Genomic DNA, 25,000 nt, shown 5'->3' with positions numbered 1-25,000 from the left:
AGGAACATCACCCAGAGACACTCACTGTGCAGACTAAGCAGTCTCCAGAGGCTATGGACTGTGGCCATTTGCTTCTCTCACACACACACACACACACACACACACACACACACACACACACACACACACACACACACACACACACACACACACACACACTTATGCGCACGCACGCAAACACACACACACATGTGCACGTACACAAATACACACCGAATCAAATCCAATTTTATTGGTTGCATACACATATTTGCAGATGTTATCGCAGGTGTAGTGAAATTCTTGTGTTTCTAGCTCCAACAGTGCAGTAATACCTAACAATAAAAAACAATACACACAAATCCCCCAATATAAAAAGATAGAAATGGAGATATAGTTGAAGTGGGAAGTTTACATACACTTAGGTTGGAGTTATTAAAACTCGTTTTTCAACCACTCTTGTCAACAAACTATAGTTTTGGAAAGTCGGTTAGGACATCTACTTTGTGCACGAAACAGGTAATTTCTCCAACAATTGTTTACAGACAGATTATTTCACTTATAATTCACTGTATCACAATTCCAGTGGGTCAAAAGTTTACATACAATATGTTGACTGTGCCTTTAAACAGCTTGGAAAATTCCATAAATTGATGTCATGGCTTTAGAAGCTTCTGGTAGGCTAATTGACATAATTTGTGTCAATTGGAGGTGTACCTGTGGATGTATTTCAAGGCCTACCTTCAAACTCAGTGACTCTTGGCTTGACATCATGGGAAAATCAAAAGAAATCAGCCAAAACCTCAGAAAAAAAAGTCTGGTTCATCCTTGGGAGCAATTTCCAAATGCCTGAAAGTACCACGTTCTTCTGTACAAACAATAGTACGCAAGTATAAACACCATGGGACCACGCAGCCGCTCATACCGCTCAGGAAGGAGACGCGTTCTGTATCCTAGAGATGAACGTACTTTGGTGCGAAAAGTGCAAATAAATCCCAGAACAACAGCAAAGGACCTTGTGAAGATGCTGGAGGAAACAGGTACAAAATTATCTATATCCACCGTAAAACGAGTCCTATATCGCCATAACCTGAAAGGCCGCTCAGCAGGGAAGAAGCCACTGCTCCAAAACCGCCATAAAAGAGCCATAAAAGAGCCAGACTATGGTTTGCAACTACACGTGGGGACAAAGATCGTACTTTTTGGAGAAATGTCCTCTGGTCTGATGAAACAAAAATAGAACTGTTTGGCCATAATGACCATTGTTATATTTGGAGGAAAAAGGGGGAGGATTGCAAGCCGAAGAACACAATCCCAACCTTGAAGCACGGGGGTGGCAGCATCATGTTGTGGGGTGCTTTGCTGCAGGAGGGCTGGTGCACTTCACCAAATAGATGGCATCATGACGGAGAAAAATGATGTGGATATATTGAACTCAAGACATCAGTCAGGAAGTTAAAGCTTGGCCGCAAATAGGTCTTCCAAATGGACATTGACCCCATGCATACTTCCAAAGTTGTGGCAAAATGGCTTAAGGACATCAAAGTCAAGGTATTGGAGTGGCCATCACAGAGCCCTGACCTCAATCCTATAGTAAATTTGTGGGCGGAACTGAAAAAGCGTGTGCGAGTAAGGAGGCCTACAAACCTGACTTAGTTACACCAGCTCTGTCAGGAGGAATGGGCCAATAATTCACACAACTTATTGTGGGAAGCTTGTGGAAGGCTACCCAAAACATTTGACCCAAGTTAAAGGCAATGCTACCAAATACTAATTGAGTGTATGTAAACTTCTGACCCACTGAGAATGTGATGAAATAAATAAAATCGAACTGAAACAAGGAGGGACTACCTGGACTTGCCCAATAAGAAATGTTTGTTTTCGGTTTTCCGTTGAAAAATATTTTCTATGCCGTGCACTATGGAACACAACCCAGTTTATGTGACACTTGATTATATTATCTCTGAGGGGAACAGTCTGACACAGACATTGTGAGATGCTTTCGAAAAAATGTCTGTGTTTGTCATTTCAATTGTCCTCTGCAAGGCACTTGATTCAAAATGACTTTGGAATTCAGGATATGAAGATTATATAAAACCTGATTACGACCACCACCTCATGGACGGCGTTGTCACAAAAAAAGAGGCTTTAAAGAATTGCATCCTACAGTTAAGTAGTAATTCAGTTGTTTATGGAAATAGCTCTCAATTTCTGTATTCTTGATCTTTCTATAGCCCGGAGATATAAGACGATACAGATAGCAGTCAGGCTATGGATGGAGAGGAAGTTGCAGCAGCAGGGGGACCATATTTGGGCATCCATCCCATGTGCCCCAGCGTGTGTAAGTTACAGTTCTGTGATCCAACTCCCTCACTGTTCCATACAGCTCCAAGGCTGACTAATGGCTGCCAGAGGAGCTGATGAGACAGCGGCGTCAGGCATTGTCTCCCTGCTGAGATCGGTGCCGCCCTGAGATCAAGAGCGGCTCATCAGGTCTAGCTCTGACACCGCCGGCATTCAGCCAGAAGAAAGAGAGCGATAGAGAAAGAGACAACGGGAGAGAAAGAGGAGAGAGAGACCTCCACCCTTCCGCCAGACAAATTAGCACCACAAACCGCCTCGACTCTGCCTATTAATAATTCAATTATCTCTCCACCATTGCCTCGTTCATCTATCATGCCGCCCTCGGCTTGTTTGGTCCTTTCTCTGAAACACCTGCAGCGCTTAGGGAGCAGCCCCTCAGGGATCGGCTCGCTGGGGCTGCTGCACGAGAGGGAGACCCACTTACGGCAGCTAACTACCTGTGAAGAAGCAGAATTCCAAAACTTAAAGAGAAAAGATGATTTAAAGGTTCCCCTCACCGCACCTCTGAGGTTTCTCCTGCAGGCTATAGGACCTGCAGGTTATGTTTGGTGTGTTTTATTGTCTTGTGTTGAGGCAGACTCAGATGAGATTAAAAAGGCTGAGGAGGGAGGGTTGATGCGCTGGTTTTTGACAGTCAGTTTGCAGTCAGTGGTGTATTTATGTTTTTTTTAATCTGTTGGGATAATGTTATTTGAAGGGGGACCATATTTGGGCATCCATCCCATGTGCCCCAGCGTGTGTAAGTTACAGTTCTGTGATCCAACTCCCTCACTGTTCCATACAGCTCCAAGGCTGACTAATGGCTGCCAGAGGAGCTGATGAGACAGCGGCGTCAGGCTGTCTCATCAGTTCCCCAATTGTACTCCCCTATCTTTACACTTCTCCCATTGTCTCTCAGTCTGTTTCTCCCCCATGTGTCTCTCTCTTGCTATCCCCATCTCTCTCAAACCCCTATTTCTCTCCCCACCTCTCCCCCTCTCTCTCTCCCCATCTCTCTGTCAGTCAGCCAGCTGATATCTACAGTACAATAGCTGTCTCTATGTACAGAGGATCATATTTCACCATTACCCTCTTCTGAAATGTGGATGGAGGGATGAGAGACCGTGGGGCCTGAGTATCTCTCTTCTGTCACATGCTCTCCCTCTCTATACATCCGTACTCCTTCACTTGTTTCTTACTGGCCCTCTTTACATGGCTGTAAGCTGCACTGTTTTCAGAACATCCCCTGTCCATGATACCTAATGCCTAGGTCCTGTGTATTAGGCTGCAACTGATAGAGATGTTATTGTATATGGATAGTCTCTGTTGTGTGGTAATATGGTCGTTTTACCAGATGTCTTTATCCAGAGTGACCTACCGTCACAGTTAACACATTCATACAGTATGTGACTGTGTTGGGAATGGAGCCCACAACCCTGGTGTTGCCAGCACTATGCTCCCACCAACCAAGCCATCTGGACCATGTGGGTAGAGGTGAGCGGTGTAGCATCATGATCACATAGCATTGCATTACCCCATACACTGAAAAAACGTTCATATGGATTCCCAAACAAAACTGCAATCATTTATTGAGGTTGACATGAATGAACAAATATAGTAGAATATAACATGAGACATGAGAACTGTACTTGTAGAGTTGAACGTCTACAACCCCAAAACCACCGCCACCCACTCTCCTCTGAGGGTTGTCTGAGACTGTCTATGGTGGGGTAACTAGAGAGAGACAGTCTGCATAGGAGAACGCCTACTGCTCTACAGACAATTGTATGAAAAAGGAGGTTAACTTTAGTATTGTATAAAGGAGATTAACTCTAGTATTGTATAAAGGAGTTTAACTCTAGTATTGTATGATAAAGGAGGTTAACTATAGTATTCTATGATAAAGGAGGTTAACTCTAGTATTGTATGATAAAGAAGTTTAACTCTAGTATTGTATGATGAAGGAGGTTAACTTTAGCAGTGTATGATAAAGGAGGTTCACTCTAGTAGTGTATGATAAAGGAGGTTAACTATAGTATTGTATTGGTACCTGTACCCATGACAAAGGAGGTTAACTCTAGTATTGTATGATAAAGCAGATTAACTCTAGTATTGTATGATAAAGGAGGTTAACTCTAGTATTGTATGATAAAGCAGATTAACTCTAGTATTGTATGATAAAGGAGGTTAACTCTAGTATTGTATGATAAAGAAGTTTAACTCTAGTATTGTATGATGAAGGAGGTTAACTTTAGCAGTGTATGATAAAGGAGGTTCACTCTAGTAGTGTATGATAAAGGAGGTTAACTATAGTATTGTATTGGTACCTGTACCCATGACAAAGGAGGTTAACTCTAGTATTGTATGATAAAGCAGATTAACTCTAGTATTGTATGATAAAGGAGGTTAACTCTAGTATTGTATGATAAAGGAGGTTAACTCTGGTATTGTATGGGTACCTGTACCCATGATAAAGGAGATTAACTCTAGTATTGTATGATAAAGGAGGTTAACCCTGGTACTGTATCATAAAGGAGGTTAACTACAGTATTGTATGATAAAGGAGGTTAACTCTAGTATTGTATCATAAAGGAGGTTAACTCTAGTATTGTATCATAAAGGAGGTTAACTCTAGTATTGTATCATAAAGGAGGTTAACTAGTATTGTATGGGTACCTGTACCCACGATAAAGGAGGTTAACTCTGGTATTGTATGATAAAAGAGGTTAACTCTAGTATTGTATGAGAAAGGAGGTTAACTCTAGTATTGTATGATAAAAGAGGTTAACTCTAGTATTGTATGAGAAAGGAGGTTAATTCTAGTATTCTAGTAGTGTAGACAGCACACCCTGTACCCATTCACACACAGTGTAGACAGCACACCCTGTACCCATTCACACATAGTGTAGACAGCACACCCTGTACCCATTCACACATAGTGTAGACAGCACACCCTGTACTCATTCACACATAGTGTAGACAGCACACCCTGTACCCATTCACACATAGTGTAGACAGCACACCCTGTACTCATTCACACATAGTGTAGACAGCACACCTGTACCCATTCACACATAGTGTAGACAGCACACCTGTACCCATTCACACATAGTGTAGACAGCACACCCTGTACCCATTCACACATAGTGTAGACAGCACACCTGTACCCATTCACACATAGTGTAGACAGCACACCCTGTACCCATTCACACATAGTGTAGACAGCACACCCTGTACCCATTCACACATAGTTTTAGACAGCACACCTGTACCAACTCAAATTAGAGTTAGTTCCATTAAGGCTCAGAACAACAGAGAGGCAAAGAGAAAACACACAGTCTCATACCAACATACACACTTCACCACTCCACTCCACACAGATACAGTACACACACTCACATTTAAACATTCCTATCCACCAGACAGAGGGTTAGAATGACACGAGACATACTCGCCACTCTGCCATGGCAACGGAGAGCATAGAGAGCCGCTTACACGGTAACCAATGTCTTATGAGGGCATTACCAATAAACACTGGAGCTACAACTCACAGACCAATACACATGTAGTGTGTAGACCAGACCAGATACACACACACACACACACACACAGATACACACACAGGTGAGGTGTGTTCACTGCACATAAACGTTTGTTTCATTTTCCTTTTGCCCTTTCTCTTTCCCTGTCTCTCTCTGTTGTTCCCTCTCTCGCTTTTCCTCTTCCTTGGCCAGTGGCAAAGACTGGGACGCCAGTGAAAAGGTCAGATGAGGAGGGAAGAGTGGTGGAGCGAAAGAGTGAGCGAGGCATGAGGTGAAAGAGAGGAAGGGGGAGAGAGAGAAAGACAAAAGGGGTGGAGTGAAAAGAAAGCAGGAAGTGGAGTGGGGTTAAAGAGAGAAACATCAGTGGAGGGAAAGCAGAAGGGAACAGAGGGTTGGGCTGGAAGTGGAGAACAGAGATGGAGAGAGAGAGAGGGGGAAGGAGAGACAGAAATAGTTGAAAGACGGGAGAGAGACCGGGTCGAGTGGAAGAGAGGGAACCGGAGGTATTAGGAGGGACAGGGGTAGAGAGAGGGGGATGAGGTAAAGGAGAGGAGCGATAGCGACAGATGGCTGGAGGGAGGCTGGTATGGTTGCCGAGGATGCCTGTTGTCACGCTGGAGTCAAACTGCCCCGACGGATGTCACCACTCGTCCTGTCACCCAAGCGCTCTACCTCTCCCTCTCTCTCTTCTTCTTTCTATCTCTCTTTGTCTGCCTGTCTCTCCCCTCTCTCTCCCTCTTATACACCCAAACTCTTTTCTCTCCATTTTCATCTCTTTCTATTTATGTGTCTCTCTTCCTATTAATTTTTCCTCTCTGTGTTCTGTACTAGATGTATTAGAGGGAGTCAGTTTGTCCTCTCTGTGTGTTCTGTACCAGATGTATTAGAGGGAGTCAGTTTGTCCTCTCTGGGTGTTCTGTACCAGATGTATTAGAGGGAGTCAGTTTGTCCTCTCTGTGTGTTCTGTACCAGATGTATTAGAGGGAGTCAGTTTGTCCTCTCTGTGTGTTCTCTACCAGATGTATTAGAGGGAGTCAGTTTGTCCTCTCTGTGTGTTCTGTACCAGATGTATTAGAGGGAGTCAGTTGGTCCTCTCTGTGTGTTCTGTACCAGATGTATTAGAGGGAGTCAGTTTGTCCTCTCTGTGTGTTCTGTACAATATGTATTAGAGGGAGTCAATTTGTCCTCTCTGTGTGTTCTGTACCAGATGTATTAGAGTGAGTTAGTTTGTCCTCTCTGTGTGTTCTGTACCAGATGTATTAGAGGGAGTCAGTTTGTCCTCTCTGTGTGTTCTGTACCAGATGTATTAGAGGGAGTCAGTTTGTCCTCTCTGTGTGTTCTGTACCAGATGTATTAGAGGGAGTCAGTTTGTCCTCTCTGTGTGTTCTGTACTAGATGTATTAGAGGGAGTCAGTTTGTCCTCTCTGTGTGTTCTGTACAAGATGTCTTAGAGGGAGTCAGTTTTCCTCTCTGTGTGTTCTGTACTAGATGTATTAGAGTGAGTCAGTTTGTCCTCTCTGTGTGTTCTGTACTAGATGTATTAGAGGGAGTCAGTTTGTCCTCTCTGTGTGTTCTGTACCAGATGTATTAGAGGGAGTCAGTTTGTCCTCTCTGTGTGTTCTGTACCAGATGTATTAGAGGGAGTCAGTTTGTCCTCTCTCTGTGTTCTGTACTAGATGTATTAGAGGGAGTCAGTTTGTCCTCTCTGTGTGTTCTGTACCAGATGTATTAGAGGGAGTCAGTTTGTCCTCTCTGTGTGTTCTGTACCAGATGTATTAGAGGGAGTCAGTTTGTCCTCTCTGTGTGTTCTGTACCAGATGTATTAGAGGGAGTCAGTTTGTCCTCTCTGTGTGTTCTGTACCAGATGTATTAGAGGGAGTCAGTTTGTCCTCTCTGTGTGTTCTGTACCAGATGTATTAGAGGGAGTCAGTTTGTCCTCTCTGTGTGTTCTGTACCAGATGTATTAGAGGGAGTCAGTTTGTCCTCTCTGTGTGTTCTGTACAATATGTATTAGAGGGAGTCAGTTTGTCCTCTCTGTGTGTTCTGTACAAGATGTATTAGAGGGAGTCAATTTGTCCTCTCTGTGTGTTCTGTACCAGATGTATTAGAGGGAGTCAGTTTGTCCTCTCTGTGTGTTCTGTACTAGATGTATTAGAGGGAGTCAGTTTGTCCTCTCTGTGTGTTCTCTACCAGATGTATTAGAGGGAGTCAGTTTGTCCTCTCTGTGTGTTCTGTACCAGATGTATTAGAGGGAGTCAGTTTGTCCTCTCTGTGTGTTCTGTACAATATGTATTAGAGGGAGTCAGTTTGTCCTCTCTGTGTGTTCTCTACCAGATGTATTAGAGGGAGTCAGTTTGTCCTCTCTGTGTGTTCTGTACCAGATGTATTAGAGGGAGTTAATGGGAGACACTGTGCTTCACTAACCACTGGAATAAACTGAAGAGTGCTGATGCAGACAGAGATCAACACGTGATCACACAGAGAGCTATGATCACACAGAGAGCTATGATCACACAGAGAGCTATGATCACACAGAGAGCTATGAGCACTCACTCACAATCACAGAAACGTACACCACGTGCTTGCATGCACCCACACACACACACACACACACACACACACACACACACACACACACACACACACACACACACACACACACACACACACACACACACACACACACACACACACACAATAGCACAGTGTTTAGCTTGTCTCCGTGGAGGCACCTCATCTGATCCCGTTGCTGTGGCAACGCAGCCAGGCTTGTCTTAAGGAATTCTCCCAGTCCCTCTGTAGCTAGTACTACCACATCACTGACCTACCACTCTCTCTACCACTACCCTAACCATAACCTTCTGGTAGAGAGAGGAAGGTAGCTAGTACTACCACATCACTGACCTACCCCTCTCTCTACCACTACCCTAACCATAACCTTCTGGTAGAGAGAGGAAGGTAGCTAGTACTACCACATCACTGACCTACCACTCTCTCTACCAGTAGACTCCATCCGCAGTGTGTGTGTGTGTGTGTGTGTGTGTGTGTGTGTGTGTGCGTGTGTGCGTGCGTGCGTGCGTGCGTGCGTGCGTGCGCGAGACCCTCCTGCATTAAAGTGTTAATTTCTTTCTATTCCTGTACCTTATTCCTGATCCTTCTCTAAGTGCATCTCGCTACTGACCCTAATAGGGACACAAACACACAAATACACATACAAACACACAATCACACGAATACACAATCACACAAATGCACAAATACACAAATACACAATCACACAAACACACAAATACACAATCACACATACGAACATATAAACACACATACAAACACACATACAAACACACATCCACACAAACACACAAAGAAACACACAAACACATTTACAAACAAACACACACAAACACACAAACACACAAATACACCATGCCCTCTCCATGCTTTTAGCAACACTCATGTAGTCTGTAGTCTCTGGATTTCTCCCAAGTACACTTTCTCCTTCTCTCCTTTTTCCCAGAAAAGAGAGGGACTGAGGTCACGTGTTACCACGTTTTTAGTTTATTTCTCTCAATACTGCATTGTATTGTATTACATTGTATTTTTTGTGCGCTGTAACTTTACTCTGTGTGTCCAGTGTATGTCATTGTCAAGTGATGGCAGTATACATCTAGACCGTATTGATACTCATACAAGCTATTGAAGTGAATATGGAGTCTCAGTTTGAGATGACAAGTCTAGTTGAATATTGTGACAGGGTTATTTTTTTATGGACATTATTAAAAATGGGTTACTTTTGGATTTGTAATTTTTGTATATATATTTTTGGATCAAAGGATGATTTTATTTTTGGCAAACTCAAAAATACTGTACATAATCTATCCATATTCATATGAAGCCTTAACAAGACAATGCCAAACATTGGTTGGCAGCTATATCCTCTGAGGAAAAGTTGGAGTGAACAAAGTACAACTCACATTTGCTGAGGCAAGCAGACGAGCAGTAACGTAGACCCCACCACCACTGCAGTTTCAGTTAGGCTTTAAAGATGTGAGAGCACATGGAGGCTGTGGAGTCTGTCGAAAAGAGAGTGGAAGAGAGGTGGAGGGACTTGGTAAAAAGATTTCTGGAAATAACTCATAGAAGTATCAAGGAACTACTCTTGTTCTGATCAATGTTATTTAACACGTTGAATAGGGCTCTAATAATGTCATCTTGTCCATATTGTACATTCACAAAGCATGTGACACGCTTTCCTAGCATATTATATGTTGTCATATCCTCACATATCACGTTGCATAGTCTGGTTACTCCCCCAATCCCCCACCTATCATATCACATTATCCTGTGATTACACCAAATCACATATCTGCCACACCTTATAAATCCAACCACACGTACGCCTGAAGTTAAACCTTAGATGTGTGTGTGTGTGTGTGTGTGTGTGTGTGTGTGTGTGTGTGTGTGTGTGTGTGTGTGTGTGTGTGTGTGTGTGTGTGTGTGTGTGTGTGTGTGTGTGTGTGTGTGTGTGTGTGACAGATGGTAGTGAGATGTGACAGGCACAGTCTGATTTACATTTACATTTAAGTCATTTAGCAGACGCTCTTATCCAGAGCGACTTACAAATTGGTGCATTCACCTAATGACATCCAGTGGAACAGCCACTTTACAATAGTGCATCTAGATCTTTTAAGGGGGGGGGGGGGGCAGAAGGATTGCTTTATCCTATCCTAGGTATTCCTTGAAGAGGTGGGGTTTCAGGTGTCTCCGGAAGGTGGTGATTGACTCCGCTGTCCTGGCGTCGTGAGGGAGTTTGTTCCACCATTGGGGTGCCAGAGCAGCGAACAGTTTTGACTGGGCTGAGCGGGAACTGTACTTCCTCAGTGGTAGGGAGGCGAGCAGGCCAGAGGTGGATGAACGCAGTGCCCTTGTTTGGGTGTAGGGCCTGATCAGAGCCTGAAGGTACTGAGGTGCCGTTCCCCTCACAGCTCCGTAGGCAAGCACCATGGTCTTGTAGCGGATGCGAGCTTCAACTGGAAGCCAGTGGAGAGAGCGGAGGAGCGGGGTGACGTGAGAGAACTTGGGAAGGTTGAACACCTGATGATGTCACACATAAAAGGCACTGTGTCGTATTGCCTCATGGTGAAGGAAACTGATTCTGCATGGTTTAGACACACAGAAAATAGTGCAGAACTTTTGACCAGGGCCCAGAGTACTCTTTAAAAGTAGTGCACTACGGAGGGAATGGGGTTTCATTTGGGATGCAGAATAAGACTGCTATAGAGACGTGTAACTCTGGCATGCTGGGAACATGTCATTACTACAGGAGTGACAAAACTAATGAAAAAGCACTCAGCTTGAACATTTGTTTCACAAATGCTGCCATTTATTTATTTTTTAATTTATGTCTGGTTTCTGGTGATTACACTCATTTTATTCTGCCAGGAAAATATTTGATAACGTCAGAAGAATGACAAGTAGTGAGAGAGGGGGGAAGAGAAAGAGGGGGAGGGAGAGAGAGGGAGAGAGTGGGGGGAAGAGAGTGGAAGAGACAGAGGGGGAGGGGGAGGGGGTAAGAGAGAGATTGGAAGAGAGAAAGAGAGGGCAGGGGTGCCGGTAATGAGCGAGAGACAGACAAAGACAGGCCGAGAGAAAGGAGCGGCAGAGAAAGGAGGGAGAGTGAGAGAAAGATAAAAGTTTAGTTATTGTGATGTGGAAAAAGAGCTTGGTAAAGTGGCAGGGTCAGAAAAAAGAAAGGTGGCGAGAGAGCTTGAGCTTGAGAAATATTAAGACACACACAGTAACAAAAGGAGAATGAATAAACAAAGTAGAAAGGCAACTGAGAGAAATGGACAGAGCATCTGAAGATAGAGATGGAGGAATTAGAGAGAGAGAGATGTTAAGGTGAGTTGAACCAGTGGCTGCAGTGTGCAGACAGACAGACTTTATCTCCATGGTTCAGTAGAAGGATCAGCTGGACTGGCCTAGCTGCCTCCCCACTACTGTATCCAGGATATGACCTAATAGCCTAGCTGCCTCCCCACGACTGTATCCAGGATATGACCTAATAGCCTAGCTGCCTCCCCACTACTGTATCCAGGATATGACCTAATAGCCTAGCCGCCTCCCCACTACTGTATCCAGGATATGACCTAATAGCCTAGCCGCCTCCCCACTACTGTATCCAGGATATGACCTAATAGCCTAGCCGCCTCCCCACTACTGTATCCAGGATATGACCTAATAGCCTAGCTGCCTCCCCACTACTGTATCCAGGATAGGACCTAATAGCCTAGCTGGCTCCCCACTACTGTATCCAGGATATGACCTAATAGCCTAGCTGCCTCCCCACGACTGTATCCAGGATATGACCTAATAGCCTAGCCGCCTCCCCACTACTGTATCCAGGATATGACCTAATAGCCTAGCTGCCTCCCCACGACTGTATCCAGGATATGACCTAATAGCCTAGCTGCCTCCCCACTACTGTATCCAGGATATGACCTAATAGCCTAGCCGCCTCCCCACTACTGTATCCAGGATATGACCTAATAGCCTAGCCGCCTCCCCACTACTGTATCCAGGATATGACCTAATAGCCTAGCCGCCTCCCCACTACTGTATCCAGGATATGACCTAATAGCCTAGCTGCCTCCCCACTACTGTATCCAGGATAGGACCTAATAGCCTAGCTGCCTCCCCACGACTGTATCCATGATATGACCTAATAGCCTAGCTGCCTCCCCACTACTGTATCCAGGATAGGACCTAATAGCCTAGCTGCCTCCCCACTACTGTATCCAGGATATGACCTAATAGCCTAGCTGCCTCCCCACTACTGTATCCAGGATATGACCTAGTAGTCTAGCTGCCTCCCCATGACTGTATCCAGGATATGACCTAATAGCCTAGCTGCCTCCCCACTACTGTATCCAGGATAGGACCTAATAGCCTAGCTGCCTCCCCACTACTGTATCCAGGATATGACCTAATAGCCTAGCCGCCTCCCCACCACTGTATCCAGGATATGACCTAATAGCCTAGCTGCCTCCCCACCACTGTATCCAGGATATGACCTAATAGCCTAGCCGCCTCCCACGACTGTATCCAGGATATGACCTAGTAGCCTAGCTGCCTCCCCACTACTGTATCCAGGATATGACCTAATAGCCTAGCCGCCTCCCACGACTGTATCCAGGATATGACCTAGTAGCCTAGCCTATTCGGTTGTACGGTTGTGTTTGTGTGTGATACGGTTGTATCCCAGGACACTAACTGTGGTGTCAATAGGAGACACATGGACACTCTACAGTTCAATCATACTGATACAGGAGCAACAACACTGAAACACTGTTCTGAGTCCAGCTGAGAGTCCGGAGCCCCTGGGTAAGGCCAGCAAACTGAACTGGAAACAGAAGAGTCACACCTCACACCTCATAGACACTAGCCCAAAGGCCGGCAGATGGCCATTTTTAGTCGTTTCATCTTTCCGTCCAAAGGGACTGCATTCAGCCGGCTATGTACTCGTATTACCTGTGGACCTGTTTGTACCTAAAACATTTTCCATTCAGGCTGCAAACGTGTCCATTTCCTCCTTAAGCTGATTTAATGGCGAGAAGGTTGAAAAAAACAGGAGAATATGCGTACTTTCTTTATGAAACCCCCCTTTCCCCCACTGTGCCATGGTGGCCAATGCCACTTCCTGACATTGCATACAATGTTCGAACCAAGGGTTAACAACAGACTGCTGCAACCTGATTGGTTGAACGTGATATGTAACATCCAGGACCAGAATTTAGCCTCTAACATGGTGGTGGAAAATGGTGTTTCATAAAGAAAGTATACGTATTTTTCCCATTTTTATTTTATTTTTCCCTTTAAGGGCCTTGTGCGGAAAGGTGAAATGACTCAATATCGCCCTCTGTGTATTTGGGTGTATGAGAGTAATAGATATATGTTAGATTACATCGTTTTCACACAAGCTGTTGTGTGTGTGTGCGTCAGTGAGTGCATGAGCATGTGCGTTTGTGTGTATGTATGTGTTTCTCCCTGATGTCCAAACTAGCTCTCCCAGATGTAAGCCTGCAGGCAGCTTCCCTGCCTCTCTGGGAGTGCTGTGTTTTCACTACATAACACATTCACCAGCTATTAGGGCTGATTGATTCTGCACTGCCGCCTGTTTAGCGCTACTTAAGTGTTTCTGTGAGGCCACTCAGGCAACCCTGTGCTCTGTGACGCTTTGGGAATGAACAGGGAGAAAGAAACACAGAGAGAGATGAAAGAGAGGGAGGGAGAGGGAGAGACATGCAGATAAATAGGGAACAATTGGCATAGCAATAAAGAGAGAGAGAGAGAGAGAGAGAGAGAGAGAGAGAGAGAGAGAGTAGAGGCATAGAAAAAGAAGGTAAGATGCAGTGAACTAGAGAGAGAGAGGGGAGAGAAGAGTGAGGGAGGGGGAAAGAAAGAAAGAGGGAGAGAGGGTGAGAGAGAAAGGGGGAGAGAGGGTGAGAGAGAAAGGGGGAGAGAGGGTGAGAGAGAAAGGGGGAGAGAGGGTGAGAGAGAAAGGGGGAGAGAGGGTGAGAGAGAAAGGGGGAGAGAGGGTGAGAGAGAAAGGGGGAGAGAGGGTGAGAGAGAAAGGGGGAGAGAGGGTGAGAGAGAAAGGGGGAGAGAGGGTGGGAGAGAAAGGGGGAGAGAGGGTGAGAGAGAAAGGGGGAGAGAGGGTGGGAGAGAAAGGGGGAGAGAGGGTGGGAGAGAAAGGGGGAGAGATGTTGAGAGAGAAAGGGGGATTCATCTATTCATCTCCTGAGGACAACATGCTTTATGTTAAAACACACCTACCTCTAATGTACCGTAACACACACACTTGTGTATCTGCACGAACACACACATGCACACACACACACCTCCGCCGAGGCATTTGAAGTGCAAAAGGTCAAAGTTCAAAGGTAGCCTACCAATGCACCGATAGAAACATATGAAGAGATGATAAAGACTACATAAGATAGTAACTAGGCTAATTATGATAAGGAACAATTTCATAGAAAACAGGGAGGAGGGAAATTATGTGTGTGAGTGTGTCAATGTCCAAGCGTGTGTGTGTCAATGTCCAAGCACTTGTTTGTTTATGTCCAAGCACTTGTTTGTTTATGTCCAAGCGTGTGGGTGTTTACGTCCAAGCGTGTGGGTGTTTATGTCCAAGCGTGTGGGTGTTTATGTCCTAGCGTGTGGGTGTTTATGTCCAAGCGTGTGTGTGTTTATGTCCAAGCGTGTGGGTGTTTATGTCCAAGCGTGTGGGTGTTTATGTCCAAGCGTGTGGGTGTTTATGTCCAAGTGTGTTTATGTCCAAGTGTGTGTGTGTGTGTGTGTGTGTGTGTGTGTGTGTGTGTGTGTGTGTGTGTGTGTGTGTGTGTGTGTGTGTGTGTGTGTGTGTGTGTGTGTGTGTGTGTGTGTGTGTGTGTGTGTGTGTGTGTGTGTGTGTGTGTGTATTGAGCAGCAGTGCAGTAGTTTTGCTCCATGTCAGTAGAGTGGTGAGTGGTATAGGCCACCAAACCACCATCATGTCAATGTGTGTGTGTGTGGTGTGTTTGCATGTGCGAGAGATCACTTGGTTTTGTGAGAGATGACCTGGCTTTCTGAGAGATCACCTGGCTTTGTTAGAGTTCACCTGGCTTTGTGAGAGATCACCTGGCTTTGTGCGAATTCACATGGCTTTGTGAGAGATCACCTGGCTTTGTGAGAGATCACCTGGCTTTGTTAGAGATCACCTGGCTTTGTGAGAGATCACCTGGCTTTGTAAGAGATCACCTGGCTTTGTGAGAGATGACCTGGCTTTGTGAGAGACCGCCTGGCTTTGTGAGAGATCACCTGGCTTTGTGAGAGATCACCTGGCTTTGCAGTCATGAAGTTAAGGATAGGAGGAAAGAAGTCCAGTAAGAGTATTGGGACAAACCTGGACAGAGACGAAGACTGAGAGAAAGACAGAGAGAAACAGAGAGAGACGGAGACAGAGACAGAGAGAATAACGGAGGCGGAGATGGAGTTGGAGACAGACACAGAGACACAGGGACACAGGGAGACAGATAGACAGCGAGAGAGACAGAGAGAGAGCGAGACAAACAGACAGAGAGAGAGAGATATCTAGGACTAAATATGAGCAACACAGGTAGCTTTCACATGGCTGTGAATGAGCTGAGAGACAAAGCAAGAAGAGCATTCTATGCCATTAAAAGGAACATCAAAATTGAAATTCCAATTAGAATCTGGCTCAAAATTTTTCAATCAGTTATAGAACCAATTGCTCTATATGGCAGTGAAGTATGGGGTCCACTCTCTAATAATGAATTTACTAAATGGGACAAACATCCAACTGAAATATTGCATGCAGAGTTTTGCAAGACTGTATTGCAAGTACAAAGAAAAACTCCAAATAACGCATGTAGGGCAGAATTGGGCCAAACCCCCTCCTCATTCGAATAGAAAAAAGAGCCATCAAATTTTACAACCATCTAAAAACAAGTGACCCTAAAACATTCCATCACACAGCTCTACAATGTCAAGAGATGAAACCAGAGAAGATTCCCCTCAGCCAGCTGGTTCTTAGGCTCAGTTCACCAACCCAAACCAACCCCATAGAGCCTCGGGACAGCCCTCAGAAAATCTGGCCCAACCAAATCATCACAAAACAAAAAGAAAAATATATAACCTATTGGAAAGACACCACAAAAAATCAAAGTAAACTTCAATGCTATTTGGCTCTAAACAGACAGTACATGGTGGCAGACTATCTGACCACTGTGACTGATAGAAAACTGAGGAAAACATTGACTAGGTACAGACTCAGTGAGCACCGTCTGGCTATAGAGACCGGTCGTCACAGACAAACCTGGCTGCCCAGAGAGGACAGGCTGTGCTCACTCTGCTCCAGGGGAGAGGTAGAGACAGAGGTGCATTTCCTACTACACTGTGACAAATACTCAGACCTAAGAGCATATTTCTTTCCCAAAATTATAACTCAATACAAAGAATTTGAAACTATAAAAGATGAAGAAAAAATCAAATATTTATTGGGTGAAAAGCCAAAATGTGCAGTTTTGGCAGCCAAATATATGTGTCCTCCTGCCACAACCTGAGGGACAGCCAGTGAAAAATGCAAAGTAATATTGATAATATTTCCCATTTAGCTTAGTTTTGTTTTGTCTTTCATACCAGGTCAAATGTCTTCTCAAGTCATATTGACACTGGTCTACTACTGTTGTGTAAATTTATCGTTGTTCGGATTAATATTGTTGTTGTAGTTGTTGTTAATGGTAATCCCATGTCCACTACTACTGTTATTATTGCTGTTGGTCCCACCATTTATTTATATATAAATATATATATATTTTGTATATATATACATATATATTTGATTTTTATTTTTCGATATGTATACTTTGACAATGTAAGTAATAACGAACTTACCATGTCAATAAAGTCAATTGAATTGAATTGAATTGAAAATTGAGAGAGAGACCGACGTAGATAGTGTCTGAGTGCAGCTGGCTTTGAGCCAGAGACAGTTTTGTTTTACATCCCCACTCCCCTCCCTCCGGCACCAGTCTGTTAATCCCTTTCATTTACAAGCACCACTCAGCATCACCCAGTGCAGTGTGTGTTAATCTCTCGTTTTTTTAAAGCTCTACCTGTGAATGTGTCTGTGTATCATACGATGAAAGCCTTTCACTATTTGTGTGCGCGTGGGTGTGTGGGTGCGCTTGCGTATGTTCGTGTGTGTATGTGCCTACTGTATGTTTTTCCCTCATTTGCGAGTATCATATGTTATTGCCTTTCAGTATGTGTGTGTACTGTCCCTGGTTGTCCACTGTGTTTCTTAACCCTTTGCTGTCCATACATGGTTTGAGAGGATCAGTATCATGGTGATTCTGCTCAACTGTGTCACACTGGGGATGTACCAGCCCTGTGAGAACATCGACTGCACTTCAGACCGCTGCCAGATACTACAGGTCAGTCTGTCTGTGTGTCTCTGTCTGTCTGTGCCTCTGTGTGTGTATGTCCCTGTCTGTATGTGTCTCTGTCTGTCTGTGTGTATGTCTATGTCTGTCTGTGTCTCTGGCTGTGTCTCTGCCGGTGTCTGTCTGTGTCTCTGTCGGTGTCTCTGTCGGTGTCTGTCTGTCTGTCTGTCTGTCTGTCTGTCTGTCTGTCTGTCTGTGTCTGTCTGTCTGTCTGTCTGTCTGTCTCTGTCTGTCTGTCTCTGTCTGTCAAAATGTCACCCCCGCAAAGCGGTAATGCTTCTGCGACAAACGACTTTGTAAAAAGTGTCAGACAAATTCAGTTTCACCACTGTATCATTTGATGGATTGATTACAGTTTAATATTGACAACATGCGGTGAGAAGTGAGAACCCATTCCCCACCCTCCACACCAGCCTTTCTTTAGACTCCCTGTGACACTGGTGTGACTGATATATTGACTGACAGTGGTGAAAAAAATAACCAATTATCAGACTTGAGTAAAAGTAAAGATACCTAAATAGAAAAGTGAAAGTCACCCAGTAAAATACTACTTGAGTAAAAGTCTAAAAGTATTTGGTTTTAAATATACTTAAGTACCGAAAGTAAATGTAAAAGTATGAATCTTTTCACATTCCTTATATTAAGCAAACCAGACGCAGAGTCCAACACTCAGACATAATTTACAAAGAAAGCATTTGTGTTTAGTGAGTCCGCCAGATCAGAGGCCGTAGGGATGACCAGGGATGTTCTCCCTGGTAAGTGTGTGAATTGGACCATTTTTCTGTCCTGCTAAGCATTCAAAATGTAACAGATACTTTTGGGTGTCACGAAAAATGTATGGAGTAAAAAGGACATATTTTCTTTAGGAATGTAGTGAAGTAAGTAAGTGAAAGTTGTCAAAAATATGAATAGTAAAGTACAGATACCCCTAAAACTACTTAAGTAGTACTTTAAAGTATTTGTACTTTACACCACTGGTGACTGATGTTGTGGCTGATATAGTGAACATTGCATTTCATGTGCTGAGCGTTTGTTATGTAATTAACAACACCGTCTGCACACACGCACGCACAGACACACACACACAGACACACACACACACAGACACACCACGCAACATAGAGCATCTGAAAGGCTGCATGTGTGTGTGTCCTCTCCTGCTGTGTACATCATGGCCCTGCTTGGAAAGGCTCAGTCAAACCTCCCTGTTTTAACACACAGGAGCCAAGATGCCCGGCTGTAGCTCACTATGAATAAGAAATGAAGCAGAATGTTGTCAGGTTCTAAAGTATCCACTATGAATGTTAGATGAGCCAGTATCTGTAAGGATTGTTGTCCATGCCCATCTCTGGATGTACATTTTAATTTTTTTATTTTTAAATGGTGTGTGTGTGTGTGTGTGTGTGTGTGTGTGTGTGTGTGTGTGGGTGTGGGTGTGGGTGTGGGTGTGGGTGTGGGTGCGTGTGCGTGTGCGTGTGCGTGTGCGGGTGCGTGTGCGTGTGCGTGTGCGTGTGCGTGTGTGTGTCTGTGATCTCAGCAAACTTATCCCCAAAAACATGCATCAAAGGACTCCCAAAATGAAACACACACAGGCATCTTTAGTATTAAACCCCCTAAGGTTGATGTCCGCGCACCACAAACATCTAATTAGCATATTACAAAAATCCCAATCAAAACCCGTCAATTTAAGCTAGAGATATCTGTTTTATTACATTGGATGTGTCTCAATCCACTGCATCCGCCTTTTTACTTATTTTATACATATTGTTGCCGCTACCGTCTCTTATGACCAAAAATAACTTCAAGACATCAGGACTGCGATTACTCACCATGGACTAGCAGAATCCTCTTTTTCCTTTCACGAGCCCGACACGAAAGATACGTTGCTGCCTCAGGAACAGGCCCTGATCCCCGTGATCTGCGTGAAGAGGAAGCAGAGAAAGAGGGGCCGAAGGACCGGCTGCCTTCTGAGAATTAGCAGGCGATCGAATAAACCCCCACTTCCCTCCATTCTGCTATCAAACTTGCAATCTTTGGACAATAAAATCAACGAGTTACGCAGAAGATTAAACTACCAATGAGACATTAAACACGGTAACATCTTATTCGTGGTTGAACAACGATAAAATTAACATACAGCTGGCTGGTTATACGATGTTCCCGGCAGGATAGAACAGCGGCGTCTGGTAAGACAAGGGGCGGTGGTATATGTATTTTTGTAAACAACAGCTGGTGCACGATATCTAAGGAAGTCTTGAGCTATTGCTCACCTGAGGTAGAGTTTCTCATGATAAGCTGTAGACCACACTACCTACCGAGAGAGTTTTCATCTGTATTTTTTGTAGCTGTTTACATACCACCAAAATCAGAGGCTGACACAAAGACAACATTGAATGAGCTGTATTCCTCCATAAGCAAATAAGAAAACGCTCACCCAGAGACGGCGCTTCTAGTAACCTTTAATGCAGGGAAACTTAAATCTGTTTTACCAAATTTCTATCATTATGTTAAATGTGCAACCAGAGGAAAACGAACTCTGGACCACCTATACTCCACACACAGAGACGCATACAAAGCTCTCCCTCGCCCTCCATTTGGCAAATCTGACCATAATTCTATCCTCCTGATTCCTGCTTACAAGCAACAATTAAAGCAGGAAGCACCAGTGACTAGATCAATAAAGAAGTGGTCAGATGACGTAGATAATAAACTACAGGACTGTTTTGCTAGCACAAACTGGAACATGTTCCCGGGATTCTTCCGATGGCATTGAGGAGTACACCACATCTGTCATTGGCTTCATCAATAAGTGCATCGATGACGTCGTCGCCACAGTGAACGTACGTACATACCCCTACCAGAAGCCATGGACTACAGGCAGTATCTGGACTGAGCTAAAGGCTAGAGCTGCCGCTTTCAAGGAGCGGGACTCTAACCCGGAAGCTTATAAGAAATCCCACTATGGGCTCCAGCGAACCATCAAACAGGCAAAGCGTCAATACAGGACTAAAATCAAATTGTACTACACCGGCGCGGATGCTCGTCGGATGAGGCAGGGCTTGCAAACCATTACAGACTACAAGGGTATGCAGAGCCGAGAGCTGCCCAGATACACAAGCCTACCAGACGAGCTAAAGTACTTCTATGCTCGTTTCGAGGAAAATAACACTGTAACATGCATGAGAGCACCAGCTGTTCCGGAAGACTGTGTGATCACGTTCTCCGCAGCCGATGTGAGTAAGACCTTTAAACAGGTGAACATTCACACGGCCGCAGGGCCAGACGGATTAGCAGGACGTGTACTTCAAGCATGCGTTGACCAACTGGTAAGTGTCTTCACTGACATTTTCAACCTCTCCCTGTCCGAGTCTGTAATACCAACATGTTTTAAGCAGACCAGCATAGTCCCTGTGCCCAAGAACACTAAGGTAACCTGCCTAAATGACTACCGACCCATAGTACTCACGTCTGTAGCCATGGTCATGGCTCACATCAACACCATCATCCCAGACACACTAGACCCACTCCAATTTGCATACCACCCCAACAGATCCACAGATGATGCAATCTCCATTGCTCTCCACACTGCCCTTTCCCACCTGGACAAAAGAAACACCTATGTGAGAATGCTATTCATTGACGACAGCTCAGCGTTCAACACCATAGTGCCCTCAAAGCTCATAAATAAACTAAGGACCCTGTGACTAAACACCTCCCTCTGCAACTGGATCCTGGACTTCCTGATGGGCCGTCCCCAGGTGGTAAGGGTAGGTAACAACACGTCCGCTACGCTGATCCTCAACACAAGGGCCCCTCAGGGGTGCGTGCTCAGTCCCCTCCTGTACTCCCTGTTCACTCATGACCGCACGGCCAGGCACGACTCCAACACCATCATTATTTTTGCTGATGACACAACTGTCGTAGGCCTGATCACCGACAACGATGAGACAGCCTATAGGGAGGAGGTCAGAGACCTGGCCGTGTGGTGCCAGGACACCAACCTCTCAAGACAGAGGAGATGATTGTGGACTACAGGAAAAAGGATGACCGAGCACGCCCCCATTCTCATCAACGGGGCTGTAGTGGAGCAGGTTGAGAGCTTCAAGTTCCTTGGCGTCCACATCACCAACAAACTAATATGGTCCAAGCACGCCAAGACAGTCGTGAAGAGGGCACGACAAAAACTTTTACCCCTCAGGAGACTGAAAAGATTTGGCATGGGTCCTCAGATGCTCAAAATGTTCTACAGCTGCACCATCGAGAACATCCTGACTGGTTGCATCACTGCCTGGTATGGCAACTGCTCGGCCTCAGACCACAAGGCACTACAGAGGGTAGTGCGAATGGCCCAGTACATTATTGGCGCCAAGCTTCCTGCCATCCAGGACCTCTATACCAGGCGGTGTCAGAGGAAGGCCCAAAAAATTGTCAGCGACTCCAGCCACCCTAGTCGTACACTGTTCCCTCTGCTACCGCATGGCAAGCGGTACCAGAGCGCCAAGTCTAGGTCCAAGAGGCTTCTAAACAGCTTCTAACCCCAAGCCATAAGACTCCTTGACATCTAGTCAAATGGCTACCCAGACTATTTTCAGTGCCCCCCCCCCCCACTCCCTCTTTACACCACTGTTGTCATCTATAAATAGTCACTTTAATAACTCTACCTACATGTACACTATTGTTATTTCACTGCTGCTCTTTAATTACTTGTTACTTTTATCTCTTATCCTTATCTGTAGTTTTTTTAACTGCATTGTTGGTTAGGGGCTCGTAAGTAAGCATTTCACTGTAAGGTCTACCTGTTGTATTTGGCGCATGTGACTAATACTATTTTATTTTATTTATCGCACTTCCGAATCTGCGGTGAAAGGTGACAGAGCTAGGTGTTTGTCAGACCATGAGACATCCCGAAAATCAGTCTTCTCGCAAAATCATCTGTAGCGTCCGAACGGTTTGGTTTACAATCTATTATGACCCCTCTATGGAAAGATGAGACTCTCACGAACACGGTGGTGTTGTCGTTTTGCTCTATGACTCCCACAAGGATCTTGGGACTCTGCGGAAGTCGGTACAGCCCATCTGCCAACTTCAGTCTGTAGCGTCCGAACAGTTTGGGCTACACACCAATATGACCCCTCTGTAGAAAGGTGAGACTCTGTTATTTTTCTCTGGCACGCCCACAGGCCTCACAAAACTCGTCTGAAGGTCACTCGGTACCAGTAGAATAAATTAAAGAAAGTATATAATGGAGACTGTTTAGTGCCAAAAATAAAGGGTTTAATACATGTAAATATATATATCTCAGATATAGGACACAAATGACCCCCCCCCCCCCCCCCCCCCCCCCCTTAGACTGGGCTTAGACTTTTATGGGTTAAATACATCCAGATGTATCTATGTTCAGGGGCTGGTAAAACAGTATCTTGACCCTCCTCAAGGCTTCTGAGGTCCTCTCCATGTTATCCTCCAGGCCTCAAGTCTTCTGAGATCCACCATGTTATCCTCCAGGCCTCAAGGCTTCTGAGATCCACCATGTTATCCTCCAGGCCTCAAGGCTTCTGAGATCCACCATGTTATCCTCCAGGTCTTAAGGTTTCTGAGGTTCTCTCCAAGTTATCCTCAAAGCTTAGCTTAGGGATAGCCCCCTTTTTAAATGTTTGCCTTAAATGACATACCCAAATCTAACTGCCTATAGCTCAGGCCCTGAATCAAGGATATGCATATTCTTGGTACCATTTGGAAACACTTTGAAGTTTGTGGAAATATGAATTGAATGTAGGAGAATATAACACAATAGATCTGGTACAAGATATTACAAAGAAAAATCTAACGTTTCTTTTGACCATCTTTGAAATGCACCAGAAAGGTCCCAAATCTAGCCATCACTCTGGTTGTAATTCCGGTGGTGTCCACAAGATGGCAGCAGTGTATGTGCAAGGTTTCAGACAGATAACTTGAAGTATGAGCAAACTACATGTCATTTAGTGTGAAGTCACCCAGTTACATTTGGGCAAATCGTGAAGGAGACATTTACATTCACATTACATTTTTCTGCAAGAATATCGTCAAATCTGTATACTTGGACTTTGATTTAGCTTTTCCAGTATTAGTAGCCATATTATAAGTTCCACATTTGCAAAACTGCAAAAAAAAAATCATAACTCTCCGTATTCTTATACCTTTGTCCAAATGGAAAAGGCTTGATGTGCACAAGGTTAGCAGCAACATTTTGCGACAGATACTGGGTTTCCACATACTCCCATAAAGCCCAGCTCATTGGCTATCTAGCTAGCTTTGTCTGTCCCCGATTGGTGCTTATTTGACAAAGTTACAGTCAATCAAGTGAAGACCGTCCACGTCATTGGCATTCTCTGACCAAAGTTGGTGTCCTATAGGATATACACTGCTCAAAAAAATAAAGGGAACACTTAAACAACACAATGTAACTCCAAGTCAATCACACTTCTGTGAAATCAAACTGTCCACTTAGGAAGCAACACTGATTGACAATACATTTCACATGCTGTTGTGCAAATGGAATAGACAAAAGGTGGAAATTATAGGCAATTAGTAAGACACCCCCAAAAAAGGAATGGTTCTGCAGGTGGTGACCACAGACCACTTCTCAGTTCCTATGCTTCCTGGCTGATGTTTTGGTCCCTTTTGAATGCTGGCGGTGCTTTCACTCTAGTGGTAGCATGAGACGGAGTCTACAACCCACACAAGTGGCTCAGGTAGTGCAGTTCATCCAGGATGGCACATCAATGCGAGCTGTGGCAAAAAGGTTTGCTGTGTCTGTCAGCGTAGTGTCCAGAGCATGGAGGCGCTACCAGGAGACAGGCCAGTACATCAGGAGACGTGGAGGAGGCCGTAGGAGGGCAACAACCCAGCAGCAGGACTGCTACCTCCGCCTTTGTGCAAGGAGGTGCACTGCCAGAGCACTGCAAAATGACCTCCAGCAGGCCACAAATGTGCATGTGTCAGCATATGGTCTCACAAGGGGTCTGAGGATCTCATCTCGGTACCTAATGGCAGTCAGGCTACCTCTGGCGAGCACATGGAGGGCTGTGCGGCCCCACAAAGAAATGCCACCCCACACCATGACTGACCCACCGCCAAACCGGTCATGCT

General features: G+C 44.9%; 1 protein-coding gene across 1 annotated transcript in view; it reads left to right on the top strand.

Annotated features, from left to right (window-relative positions):
* The window catches only part of LOC129832809 (voltage-dependent T-type calcium channel subunit alpha-1I-like), a 288,049-nt gene that overhangs the window by 116,639 nt on the left and 146,410 nt on the right, over positions 1-25,000 (top strand). Inside the window, exon 3 of the mRNA XM_055896813.1 lies at positions 17,754-17,863. Coding sequence (XP_055752788.1) covers positions 17,754-17,863 — 110 coding nt within the window. The remainder of the gene's footprint in view (positions 1-17,753; positions 17,864-25,000) is intronic.

Source organism: Salvelinus fontinalis, chromosome 34, assembly GCF_029448725.1.
Source record: "Salvelinus fontinalis isolate EN_2023a chromosome 34, ASM2944872v1, whole genome shotgun sequence".
In the NCBI taxonomy this organism is placed as follows: Eukaryota; Metazoa; Chordata; class Actinopteri; order Salmoniformes; family Salmonidae; genus Salvelinus; species Salvelinus fontinalis.
Note: the sequence above shows the minus strand (reverse complement) of the source record. Positions and strands in the feature narration are given on the sequence as shown.